Consider the following 14765-nt stretch of genomic DNA (forward strand, 5'->3'; position numbering starts at 1 on the left):
TACTTCATATTATGTAGCTTTCTTAGGAGAAGTGCCTGATTCTCCTGACTTACTAACATTGGTGTAAACCAGGAGTAAATTCATTAAAAAGTTGGAGTTTCACATAAGAAGTAAATGGTATAAACTGAGAGAAGAATCAGTTCTAGATTGCTCTCCTGACCCACCGCTTTGCAAAATGCCAGTGCTGGTGCAAGTCTTCTCAATTTCTACAGCAAATGTTGTTATCAGAGACACAGTCTGAAATACCACCTTTCCCTGCTTACATGCTGTTTTGGAAGGAAAATGGAACAGATTCACAGTCCTATGTTAGGGACCAAAGATAACTCATATCTTCCACAGATTTGACTGTTATAATGTTACTCAGGATTGAAATTTTACATATTTGCATTGATGCAATAGGTAATCCAATTTGTAAAGATACAGTAATCTAACTGACAATAGAACCATGATGTTCTTTCTCCTCCTTTTTGCACTGCCTGACTCCTTTTACAATGAGGCATGATGAGGCTGGAATGTAAAACGTTGCATAAATCTTTTATTCCATCCCATCAGGTAAAGCACAGATCAAATACTGCCCCTTGTCCTTCCGTGTTTCTGAACTGACTGAAAATTTCTGAATTCTGCTTCTTGACATTATGATGAAGCAAAAAATGCTCAAGCAGCCAAGAAAAGAATCTCATTATATGGATTTCCATCTATTTTGTGTGCGTTCTTGCTAGAAGTAGAATGCTGAGGAAGTTACATGCAGTGCTTTGGAGAGAATACTGCACTGATCAATTAAAATCTGCATTTTGCAGCAGAAGCACATTTAAGTATCATTCTTTTTCTCCTATATTACATTGCATTTCAATTCCTGCATGATGCTAAGGTGTTATATATTATATGCATTAATAACATATCTTTCCAACTACCATTTAGTTCCTCCTCCCACCACAGTAGACAGCTCAAATAACTAATATAAAATCAATATTACATATAAAGATAATTGTCGCTCAATTTGGTAACAGCTCTCTCTTTAGGGCTAATTAGTCAAATGCCTCTCTTTTCCATCTGCTTCCATAAACATATGGGAACCTGATTCCATGGAACTCTGTGGGATGTAATGGGTAAAATTCTACCTTCTTTCCCTCAGACCCTACTGACGGCCCTTTGCCAGAAGTGTGTGAAGTTGATGAATCAGATAATTTTGGGTGTAGGAAGGCAGGTAGCAGGGAACTAGATGCTTTCTGCAGCCTTATATCTCATTGATTCTGCAGTTTTCCATTTGGAAATCCAATGGAGAGTGATGCTTAAAAGAACATTAACTCACACTAGATCCCTTCTAGGGCTATGACTGCTGAGCTTCAGGGAAACTTGGGACCAGAAGAGCAACATTTAACATGCATCTAAGTTAAATATTTTTATTTTCTAAAACAATCGTTAGAAATGTGTCTTAACTATCGCCAAATCCCCAGGCTAGTGAGGTCATCCATCTAAAGTGTAATGTACTCAGTATTTTGGGTTCACAGGAGTTTCCAGTACACCCTTCTCTCCTGGCTTCACATGAATTCATATCTTCTGAGGTCTGAGTTAAAATGAAGCCAACATAACAGATTCCACCATGTGAACTTATACCAGGTTGACAAAAAAATCCATAGCACATGACATACCATTCCTATAATTTTATAAAGGAATCATTCTGAGACCTTCGGATTCGTCAATTACTAATCTTTCTATCTACTGTCCTTCTGCAATACTAAATCAGTGCAATAGCAGTAAGTAGTGCCACCTTAGTTTGGACAGATGTTTGTTTTCATCCTGAACAGCTGAATTTAAATTTTGCTTTATCTACACAATAAACAAACAAACAAATAAATGCATCCTTAGCTTTGGAGTCTTTAACAATGTTTCCATGATAAAGGCAACAAAATTGAAATTTGCAGCACTGTTTAATAAAAAAATGACCCTTATTTATCATAAAAAGCAAACAAACATAATATAGTATATTAAAACAACACTACAATGTTATCAAAACTTGTATTCACAAGATGTGACCAATTACCACCTTGACTATTTTGTTTATATGTTGTACCCTGTTCCCCTACTCTTTGTCTTAGAAGGGTCAAAATACTGTTGTTCTCATTGTACTTCTGCCCTGATGGAAAGGTAAGCTAACTGGAAACATCACAGGAGAGGATATTCTGCCAAGATTCTAAGCCCACCATTGTACACATGAGAGTTCTGAAGGCATAGCTGAACCAAACCTCTGAACATTTTGAGGTTCATCAAACACTAATAAAAATTGCTTACCTAAATAAAAAGACACCCACAACCACAGAACAAAAAAAAACAGATTGTAAACACAAAACAGCTAATTTAAAGTTAAACTAAACTCTTAAATAACACCAAAATACAAACATATAGGTTGAAACCTCTCTTTACTTCCAATTGTGTCAAAATTCATATTACAGGCTATCCAGTCATCTGAATCATACTGAGTTCAATTTTACTTTCAAACACTTGAATGCAACTTCCACTCTCTTTGTATATGTGCCAAAATATATGGAAATCACAGGGTTAATTAGATAATAAACTTCAACCTTAACTCTGAGTTTCAATGCCTTTGTGAGTTTAAGACAAACACTTAATGTTACTTTAACATAGTTTGTTATGGTTTAATTAAGTGTAAGTACATTATAAAGATAATAAATTGTTACGCATGGTTAATAATCTCCTCAAAAGTGGCTATTGTTATTATTAACAAAAGTATTAATGGCATTAAGCTTTGCTTCAGGCCATAAACCAAAAACCAAATGTTGAACATCTTTAGATGTATGCCTTAGTACGGTTTTAGTGCTTCATTGCCACACAGGTTTATAATAATTGTTATCAGTCTTTTCTAAATTTCAATTTGTGTAATAGTCAAATTGGGCCATAGACTGTAAATAAAAGTCACTATATATACTAATTTTACTAGAGGAAATTTTAAAATATGTAAGATAAACAGCACAAACTGTGTGAAAGCTTCTGTAGAGAACTATAACCAGCAAATAGACTATAATTATTTAAGAGGCCTCTCTTCCCCAGTTCAAGCTCTGATACTCATAAATATTTTTGAGCACACGAGTTTGCAGTTTGTTCATGTTATGAAAGATCTTCCATGCACCAATCATAAAAACATATTAAGGATTATTTTCTAGGTAAAGATATCATTTTAAATGGAAGCAATTTAAGAACAACAGTCCCTTGAGCATCTATTTGTTTATTTTATGCTAAAATTTATTCTTAGAACTTCAATATATTTCACTACTTTCAGTTTCAATATTTTGAAATAATTTTTTCTTTTTGTGTTAAATATATTTCTAAAAGTTTTAAACATATGGTCTTACCAGGAAAACTAGTCCCATAATTTAAAACTTCTGCATTCTGATATAGTCCTTAAAATGTAATAAATCCAATATAGTTCATATAACACGAAGTAAAATCTCCACAAATTCAAAATTTAACAAATGAATGTACAATAACTGCTGCAGTTATAAGTAAACATACTTACTGACCTGCAATGAAAAGTTCTTCCAGGGCCGTCAACACATATGCCTCCATTGAAACAAAGGGTTGAGTTCAGTGCAGGTTCATTGCAAATGTCAATATCTACTTCACAAAATTCACCAGTGTATCCACTCATGCAAATGCACACAAATGCATTGACCAAATCTTGACAAGAACCTCCATTAATGCATGGAGCAGACTTGCATTCCTAAAGGAGATAAATGATAATACATTGATAATGGAACTTTAAAAGCACATCATGTATATCCACAGCAATTAAAACGAGAAAGGGGGTTTTGTTTAGTTGCTCATGGGCAGAACAATTAGATGTTGTTCAATTTGATTTTTATAGAGCTCTTGTAACCATGTTTTCAACACTCAGATATTCAAATAGATATGGTTCTATCAATCAATATAGGATGAATACAGCTTCATTTTATAGGTTTTCTAGACAGCCAGAAATGTGTGCTTCCTTTATTAAAATCTCAAAACATGCAGCTGCACCATAGATTTTGTAGTGCTTTCTCTCTTTTTCTCTCAGTTCTTATATTGGTAATCATCACTTTAGCATCTGAAATTTCAGAATAAAAGATAAGATAGATAGATAGATAGATAGATAGATAGATAGATAGATAGATAGATAGATTAGATGAAATCAGGTAGGGTTTGCCCAGACACATATCATATTTCTGTGTTAAACCTCAGTTGAACATTGTCCAGACCATCTATGCTATAATTCCTATTATTAAACACTGCCTGAGAATAAGTGATAACTTCCAGAATTGCCATTAATTGTAAACCTTTACAAATTCAAACTGCAGTGAATTTTTAGAGTTCACATAACAAATTCTTCTGACAAAGCTAATGTAAAACCCATCAAATTAATACCAAGCAAACCAGTGACAAATTAATATTTTGTCAAAATTATAGGAGGGTTGAATTAGTGTAATTGCCAATATAAAAGAGAATTCTGCCCTTGAGCTCAGAAACCCAATTCATGCCTACATCCAATATAGTTTGTTTTGTTGCTGCCATCCAAGTAGTCTATCTAAAAGTAGGCTTTTAAAAGTGAATTTATTTTCATATTAGTTTTAACTTCTCCAGAGGGTGAACAACTTAAGGATAACCAAGGGCACTTAGTACATTTCCTCAGTTACTGCCATTACTTTTACAGAATGTAAATGCATATATCCACAGGGAGTTCTATGAAAACTATATGTTTTTCCATCAGCTCGCTAGCTTGTATATATAGAATGATGTATTAGAAAGCATTACATAAACTAATTGAATTATATATCCCATAGGAAGATGGGGATAGTTTGTAGACTACCAAAAATTATGCATACAGAATTTAGAAAGACAATTTTTAAAGCATCTCAATGATAAATGAAAAATATGTTTCTCTGTTTGCTTTCTTTGTTTTCCCCTGCATCTTGCTAGTGCTTCTCACTATTTTTGTAGCTTTGATCATAATTCCTATAAAATTAATGAAGAAAAAACTGTATCTCAAATAATAAATAAAAAAAGAAAGCATAAAAAAACTTACCACGATAGATCAAAATTATAAATACAACTAGGGATACGCAAGCCTCAAACAGGTGTACAGTGCTTAGGCTGACTATGAAGTTATAGTCATGCCAAATTTCAAATAATGTTAAAACCTGTTTGTTTCATTAGGTATGCTAAGAGTGTACTGTATAAAGGTGTACAGTACAATGGAAGACTTGTTCAGACCCGAGTCCAGGACTTGGCTATGGAGTGACAGAAAGAATATTGGGGGCAGATGGAAGAAAGTTCTGTGGAAGAAAGATTGCCATGTCAGATACTATATTTTTAAAAATAAAATATTGAGTATATTTTGTGCACTGCAGATAAATATAAACAATTCTTAAACAAATGGCAAAAATGTTCAGCAAGTTCTGCTATTGGAAAAGTGCTACTCTTTACCAATCATGATTAAGGCAAGACAGTTCCTTTAATAGGCAGGCAGACAATTATGCCTATGTGGACAACTCTATATCAGCTGAGCAACATCTCCTGCTGACATAACTACCGCTGCTTGTTGGGGGTGGTTGAATTATGCCAGTGGGAGAGCTGTCTCCCACTGGCATAGAGCAGCTATACAGGAGACCTTACAGTGGTGCAGCTGCAATGGTACAGATGTGCTGCTGTAAGGTCTGTAATGCAGACATAGCCTTAGTCTCATAAGCAATCACAATTAAGTTAATAGGACCACTTGTCTAAGTAAGGTAAGCAGAATTTATCACCATTGCTGAAACCAATAAGACTACTTGTGTGAGTAAAGTGAACAGGATTAGAATCTCTAAAATTTACAATATTTTGTGTGCCTACATGTAGAAGAAATACCATTTTTAAATATTGACTCATAACCCATACTGCTTGATTCAATGTTTTGTTGCCTGTAGACAAATGAGTGACTAAACACTACATAGAGCGGTTGCCATTAAAGTCCATATTTACCAGCAGTGGAACATGGGACTGTTCTCCGGTGCCTTGCACCTTTTGTTATCACTTATAGGTTGTGCTAATGCAGACCATTTGTGGGAGAAGGGACTCTCCTGCACTGGTGCTTTAGAACTAGGCACATCTAGCCCTACAAAAACATATGTTCACTGTGTAATAACCAGCTACACACATACCTTTCTCTGTTTAAATGTGGAAACAATCTATTTTGTTGTTGGGTTTGGGTGGGGGAGGGGTTGCCCCACACCCAGCTATACCATTTTACAAATCCCTTTAAAGAGTTCTCTTTAGCCTATGTTTATTTTTCTTTTATGAAAGTAGCAGTCAATTTTTAAATTGAATTTGGATTTTACTGGGACTCCACATTCACTTTCTGATTTAAAACTGAATTTGGGATACACTAAGCAATGATAATGTAGGGATCAAGAGGGAAAAGGCCACAACAGCTACGCAGAAACAATTGTTGGTGCCAAAGTCCCAGATAATATGCAGGCATCCTCCTCTTGAGAAGAGAATCTGCCTTATTTCCACATTCAAAGAATCCAGAAAGAAGGGGCTCCCTCCATCCTCAGCTGCTAGAGAAGAACTATCATTGTCCAGCAGGAACACAAAGAACCAGCAGTTCTTAAAGAGAAGATTGCCTTCCTACCTCCAGCACACACAAAAAGGGTGTGAAGGATAGAGAAGGGGAAGAAAGTAAAAAAATTTGGAGTTACATTGGAGTGGGGGAGTCACTGCATGCATGAGTCAGATCATCAGAGAGAAGTATCAGCAAGCACAGTGGTAGTGGTGAAAACTGGGGGGTTTACTACAGAGAAAGTTAGGTGAAATCTTTGAGCTGCCTCTGAGGAGCTACTGGCACTAGTATTAGCAGAGGTAATGGCTCTTCTATGTTCCTCTCCTTAACCTAATATTAGCAGGAAATGTCTCAGAGTCCTTCATCATTTGTGTTTGATGGGCGGACCAGAAAGGGTGCAAGCGGAAGGGAGAAAAGTTACTGTTGCCGATACACACACACCCACACCCCATGCTTATAACATCTTTACATCTAAAACCCTGTTGGTTGATTTACAGAACAATTAGAGACATAGGATGGGATTTTCAAAAGCAAGGTGCAAAATTCTCATTGAAATGCTTAGAATCTAGTTCTAGCTGTCATGTAACTAGAAAAGGTAGGACGTTTGGGGTGAGGAAGGACATGGGTTACAGCAGTGAGGTCATGTGGTTACTCACTTGAGGCATGATCACATCTTGATTGCTCAATTTAAAGAGTTTTTAAAACTTTTTCTTTTAGTAGTAATTATAAAGGTAAATGACAGCAAGAACAGCTCTTTAGAGAAATATGTTGATTGTTAGTAGTGACACCACCTTAGTTTTGAATAAATAGATTCATTGGGTAATAATGAGAAAAAAATAACCAAGATGCAAGTCTATATTTAAGTTACAAATGTTCCAGCAGACACAAATGCACTTGGCAAAGTAAACTGAAATAAATATTTTCCTCTGGAAAATGTACAATTCGCAAGATGACTGGATGTACTGGCACTTTGCAGGAACAGTGGCTCTTTTCTCTTTATTATTACAAGTCCTATTTCCTTGAATACAGTAGAAGCAAACAATAGGAGTCAGTTCCCTTTTCAAAAATTGAAGCCTGCCCTCTCAATGCACTCTGCCCAAAAGAAATACTGTCTCTTGGCTTCCTTCCAGGGTTTCAGTCACACTGCTTCTCCTGCTGTCTGCTCCCTTTCTCACTTTTTTCTGGTCCTTTTCACATAACTGATACACACAGCTACAATCAAATCAATGCCCCAGTCCTTGCATTTGCAGCAGGGATGTGACCTCCCCAATCAGTGGGGGCACAGAACTACTCTGGTGTCTATAATTAGAGTTGCCCATCTCTTTCCATTGTAAGACTTTGTTTTCAGTTCTTTAGATGACAAACTGTAACAGCTTGGGCTGAAATTTTCAATATGGAGTATTTCCTTAAGTTTAACAACTGTGTTAAACATGAGACCCTGCTTTTGCTTCCTGCAATCCCCTGTCTCATTCACAACATTCTTTTCATTTTATGCCAAACAAGGAAAGGGTGCCAGAGGCAACAGCCTCCTTCACTATACAGCCCTGATTAATTCCCAGAACACCATCCATTGTGCGCGCTGAATGAAGCAGTGATGCAGTGGAAAAAATAACATGTGACTATATAACTCAAGACCATATCATGTACATGCACAAGTGGCAGGAATTAAGTTTGCACAAATAATCTTACTGAGGCTTTTCTTAAATTTTGAGTGCTTGACATTGTAGCCATTATGTCCTAAATCCTGCCTGTATGTGATAAATAGGGATTGAGTTTAATTGTTCCTAAAACCAGTCCAAATTATTGAACCATATAAACATATACACTAAAAAACTGATGACACTTCAGGAAATAGTTGAAATAAAAGGCTTCATAGCTTAATTACTTAAATATTTAGGGGCTTAATGCTGTAAAATGACCATTAAGACAAGTGAAATTTTTTTTAAAAAACTGTGGTAGGCGGAAACATTTTTGTAATGTTCTACAAACTACTTACATTATGGTGCTGTTTCTTTGAAATAGTTGTTTCTTTTCTGTTGAAAAGATCTAGCACTTGGTCAGTGTTTCTGCCAAATAAGTCACTGGCTGTTGGTTGATTTCTTTGTAGGCATCTCAGCAAAAGTGAATTTTGAGGAGGGACTTGATGGAGAAGAGGGTAATGGACTTGCAGATCAATTCAGAGAATGGAAGAAAGTATGCGGATATTTGTGGGAGAGGTGGGCAAGTGGTAGTCAATGTGGGCATCATCGATTTGCGGACAGAAGGATAGAAATGTGAAGATCCTTGAAGCTTGAACTTGATGGCATGGAAAAAGGAAAGCCAGTGGAGGAATTCAAAGAAATGGTCAGTGCAACAGAAAACGACAATGCTTTTAGTAACCCAATTTCAATGGACTTGGGGTGGTGGCAATGTGGATGCCGGGAGGTCAGAGAGGAAGAGAATGGGTGGGGTTGAGAACTGGAAGAGAGTTTAACCATATGAAGAGAGAGAAGAGGTGATGTTTTACAATGTTACAAAAGAAAATGTAGCAAGGCTTGGACACCCAATTTATGGGACGAGGTGACAGGGAGGGTGAGTTTGATTTAATTGGATATATAAATAAATACTTTGAAACTAATCAATTGGCTAATGTGTGTACACAGTGCTCTGAACATGTGAAACACTGTATAATTGCTAAATATTATTATTTCATATTAACACCTTTTTTATGTATGCTGAATTTAGTTTTCCAAAGTATCACATTTCACAGTACTACTTTGTAGGAACCAAAAAATGTAATGTTTTAATAGCACTTTTTAAAGGTTACATAAAGCAGCTACAGCTTGATGCATTACTAAGGGACTTATTGTATGTTCTTTTTAATGCCTTGGAAAATACTGTCCATGGTTTAATTTCTCACAAGTGCAATAATCTGATGCAATGCTGAGTAGCTATTAAGAGACCAAAAGGCACACGATTCCTTGCTAAGATTAAAAAAGGCACTTAGTTTAAACTATTTGGTCCACTAAGTTATGAAGTTTTCAGCTCACAAGAGAATTTAAAGTGCACTTGTCATTTGGAATAAATCTCTGTAGCACAGCTGTCTTATATCAATCTAAAATACAAATTAAGAGAATATAGAAATATACTGTTTTAAAAATGAATGTTCCAGATGCCAATTTATATTTTATTTTTAAACAACTAAAATGGGAATTTATTTTTAATTTTCACTTGGTCCTGTCAGATTTTATAGCTAGTGAGGAAGGTAGAAACCCGTAAAAGTTTTGTGTAAAACCTTTCACAAACATTTTCACACGTTAATTTTGTGTGGCTTTCAACATCTTAAAATCTTATTTTCTTCTAGGGATGCAGAGATTTCTGAAATATTTTGCTGAATGGGTTGTGAAATTTATTTCCATCTCAAAATTCAGTGATTTTTCCAATGTCACTCCGTTCTAAAGGGATCCCAAAATTACTACAGTAGACAACTTGTCAAATTTGGATTGTGGATTGAAGAGAGGGAGGGAGAGAGCAACATAAAAAAGTCACTTACATACTTATATTATATAGTATAGACACTTGATTGGAGTGATTGGCTGACTGATCCACTCAATTAACATCCCATTAAATTAGACACCTTACATTTGATAAAATCATTCATTATGAACTTCTGAGCAAAACCAAAAACAAATTGGAACTTTGACTGTTGATCTTTCCTCAGATATCCCAGATGTCATCATTTTCTATGAGATTTTAAGCATTCAAATGCCCTTTAAATTCTCAAATCTGTTGCACAGATTCACCATCCCTCCCTTAGATCACCTCATTTACTGCTTATACAGTGGAGAAGGAAGGTCCCATATTAAGTGAGGAGCTGCCTGTGAGAGACTAGTGGCCTGTTAACTCCTCCAATGCTTTTTGTAGATGAACAGCTTTTTCTAGTGTTTTCAATGGTTGCCAAATGAGAACTACTTCCCCCCCTAAAATCTTGGATTATTACATGGCTGCCAGTTGTCATGCTTCTTGTGTGACACAAGGGCATCTGGCAATCCTGTAATAGCCCAGCTGAATACCCATGCATATATCTGGACTGCAGGGATAACTTGCTGTGACTCCATGTGGACACTACAGTCGCTGTGTCACCTGCTCTGCAGGCTTCCCTATCCCCCCTCTAGCTGTTCTCCAACTGAGTCTGAACAGGAAAGGAGCAGCTGGGAAGACAAGGTGGCAACAGCAGCAGCAAACAGAGACAGCTATCAGTTCCAGTAGGCGACAGTCTCTAGCTGCTCTCACCAAGGAAACTTCTATAAACAGCCCCCCAAACAGCATCACCACGTCTCCACACACCCACCCCAGACATCCTAGCACTCGGGCCTCTTATAGTGCATATTCACCTCCTCAACCCCCTAGTGTCCACCCATCAAACACGAGCATCTGCTAAATAATATAGTGCTCACCCCGCAGATCTCTCAGACACCATCTAACATCCAGTTTCCCCACATTCAAATGCTTGGAGTAGTGTGTGTGTGTGTGTGTGTGTGTGTGTGTGTGTGTGTGTGTGTGTGTGTGTGTGTGTGTGTGTGTGTGTGTGTGTGTGAGAGAGAGAGATGGAAATCAGTGACTCTATCCTCTGTGAGGAACATCATACATGGAGCGGCACAAAACTTAGCAGCTATTCATTTATTTGTATTATGGTAGACCCAAAATCTCAATCAGGACTGAGACCTCATTGTTCTAAATGTGGTCAAACAGTGAGATGCACTCCCTGTCCCAGAGATCTTACCATCTAATTTAAAACAACAAAAAGGTGGATGTAAATACATATATTTCACAGCACATGGGGAAAGCAATGCCAATAAGTGGCCCTACTACTCACACTACAGCAGAGATCTCCTGTTGCCATGTCTAGGTTATTTTCTGAGTGAGTCAGAAAGCACATAAAATATAGGTCACTTCCTCTGAGAAAAAAGAACGAGGAGTACTTGTGGCACCTTAGAGACTAACCAATTTATTTGAGCATAAGCTTTCGTGGGCTATACATCAGATGCATGCAGTGGAAAATACAGAAGGAAAATATATATATACAGAGAACATGAAAAAATGTGGGTTGTCATACCAACTCCAAAGTGAGTAATCAATTAAAGTGGGCTATTATCAGCAGGAGAAAAAAAAATTTGTAGTGATAATCAGGATGGCCCATTTCAAATGGTTGACAAGAAAGTGTGAGTAGCAGTAGAGGAAAAATAGCATGGGGAAATAGTTTTTAGTTTGTGTAATGACTCATCCACTCCCAGTCTTTATTCAAGCCTAATTTAATGGTGTCCAGTTTGCAAATTAATTCCAGTTCTGCCATTTGCTCACTCTCCTGACTACATGACATAGGCTCAGGTAAGAAGAGACATGTGGTATATTAAAACCTGTACTGAAAGTGTAAGCTGACATATTAAATGCTCAGGTGGGTTTCCTAGTCCTTTAGCGGGCTGAGTGTGAGCTCTGAGCCAAGCAACAGTCAAATTTACAAACAGCCGGTTAAAAAATGTAGAGGTGGGGTGAGTTGTTCCTCTCTATTTTAGGCAGAAGCCTGCTTTCTCTGTTTTTAGTTCTTGTGTTAAGGTTCTGGATTTTAAGAAATAAAGCATTGTTACACCACAACCTTCCAGAATTTTTATGTATTTTATGTTTGTTTGTTTTTAAATCTAACTTCTTTGTGTATATGCCATGAACATAACAGGAGACAGAATCAATACCATATGACTTGTGACCAATCACAGCAAAAAGTCTTAGCTTGAAATATGAAAATATGACATTTGTCATAAAATTCTCCATTCATCCAAACAAGAAATGTTTTATCATGAAATGTCCCAGGAAATTTTCGATTTTTATTAACACTGCTTCAATTTAGCAAATTCAAAAACAGGACATTTTCAACAGTGAGGTTAGTGTTTTACTCTCATTTAAATAAAGGCAAGTCCAATATTGAAATTCTTATACATTTAATACACTAGAAGTAACACAATATTTAGATTTCATATTGGATCTGTAGAGTTACAGTCTTCTTATGCTTGTGTATTTATAATGTGTTCCTAAATCTTTTTATACAAGCATTCGATAAGCCAAGTAGTTCTTTACAAACTGCACTTCAAGCATTAGCAGAGGATTTTATAATCCCATACTATCAGACACTATCTAGAGTGTCTCCTGGAATATGCCAGGAATAAATAAAATTATTATCATGGATCATCTTAGTTGAATCTATTGTCTCCTAAACATTTTATCTTCATTCTTAAAACCTTTTTGTTTTTTAGAAAATTTTCCTCAGTGTTCCTAGTCTAAGAAAAAGATATATTGAGATATATGTGATCACATTTTCTTTATTTAAACCATTTTCTGGATGAATCACTGTCACTGACTTTTCAGAGTAGAGAAGCTGGTTCTCCCTCCATACTTTTTTTGGCTTGTTTAAAGGAAAAAAAAAAGTACTGCAGCTAATTTAGAGGAAGACAGAAATATAGACCTGGTCTTGCAAGTTAATCAATGTGGGCAGACTCCTACATCTGCCTGGAGGGAGCCCCACAAATTTCAGTCGGGTTTTGTGCAGGCACTGTGCTCTTCCTGTATGGAAAGACTTGCAGATTTAGGGCCTAATACTTTAAAAAAATCTAATAAGCACAGTGCTTGCAAACAGCATTAATAGCACAAATGAAGCCATGTCTTTGACAGACTTTTCTGTTAAATATATATATATATATATATATATATTCAAAAGATAATCAAATTCCATATTGATGTTATATATATAGAGAGAATATATATATAATCTCTTCCTAATCTCTGTATTTTCATCCACATCAATACGGAATCTGGTTGTCTTTTTAATATGATTTTCAGACAATTGTCTACAGGTCATATAATTTCTCATTCTTCAAAATAGAAGGAAATCACTGGCACCAAATGAGGTAAAATATTACCCAGGGGTCTTGTGTATTAGCATTGGAAACAGCTGATAATCATATAGTTTTGCAATATAATGTCAAAAGCTGCACTTTGAGTTGAGTTGCAAAATAATTGGTTACTCACTAAAGCTTTTTGCTGTTAAGGAAAGTTGGCTGGTAATTTTCCACCTAGATTTACAGCTTGTGTGAGACCAATAGTCATGCATTTTCAATATCAAGGTTGTACAACATACATCTTTTGTGTAATGTAAGAAATTGTTATTCAGCCATCTAAGACTTTTGGCTGTATATCAAAATTCATGACTATTTCCTATGTGTATACGCAAGTCAAAAAACTTTAAATAAATTCCAGAATTTAGGATGCTTATCTGATTTGAACTAAACCTTCAACTCTTTTGAGACTCAGACATCACTAAGCAGAAGCACAATATTAGGAGTCAAATAGCCTGGAATGGGGCAGATTTTCCATACTTTCTTATGACGCTAGTTTTAATCAATGGACCAAATCCTGGGATCCAACAAAACTATGCTTAATACAAGGCCTGGAATGGGGTGGAGAAAAGCCATTTTTCTGCTCCCCTAATCTCAGGGATGACTGCCTAAGAGATGTTCTAAATTATGCCACCTATAGTCATCTCCTAGAAGTTGCTTCATCAATTAGAGATCACTGAGGCACAAAGTGATACCACTACACTCCCTTCTACCATCAGCCATGCCCAAGAATTCCCATTTTAGGGGAAACTTCAGCTTCCTTTTTAGATTAGTTCTTCATCCCTTTATGCCATTGGCCCAAAAGAGCAGGGAGCTCGGATCTGACCCTGTATGATGCACGATACCCTACTAGACAAATCAAAAAGTGAAAGAGCCAAACAGAGAACAGCAATTGTTGCCCGAGAACTCTCAAGGTACAACATCAATATCAATGCTCTCAGCTAAACAAGATGTGCAGATGAAAGCCACTTGAGTGAAGAGGGCGGCAGTTACACTTTCTTCTAGAAAGTAAAACCAGCAAGTGACAGGTGAATACACAGTGTTAGCTTTGCAATCAAGAACCTTCTAATGAACCGCATGACCAAGCTCCCCATCAGTATTAACAAGCACCTTATGACCCTCCGCATCCAACTGGTTAATAAGTCATTTGCCACTATCATCATATGCACCAACACCTGACGCTGAAGAACAGAAATAATCCTTGTACACTTCCCTTGATAAAATTTTGTCATCCATTCCAAAAACAGATATGA

The 14765-nt window shown here is 36.4% G+C and overlaps 1 protein-coding gene across 1 annotated transcript in view; it reads right to left on the bottom strand.

The window, feature by feature from the left end:
* Window positions 1–2285: 2285 nt before the first annotated feature.
* LOC119852955 (protein eyes shut homolog) overlaps window positions 2286–14765 on the bottom strand; it is an 89403-nt gene continuing 76923 nt past the window's right edge. The window contains exons 7-8 of the mRNA XM_038395186.2: window positions 3537–3736; window positions 2286–2289 (exon numbers count right to left, since the gene is read on the bottom strand). Coding sequence (XP_038251114.2) covers window positions 2286–2289; window positions 3537–3736 — 204 coding nt within the window. The remainder of the gene's footprint in view (window positions 2290–3536; window positions 3737–14765) is intronic.

Source organism: Dermochelys coriacea, chromosome 3 (genome assembly GCF_009764565.3).
Source record: "Dermochelys coriacea isolate rDerCor1 chromosome 3, rDerCor1.pri.v4, whole genome shotgun sequence".
Classification (NCBI taxonomy): domain Eukaryota; kingdom Metazoa; phylum Chordata; order Testudines; family Dermochelyidae; genus Dermochelys; species Dermochelys coriacea.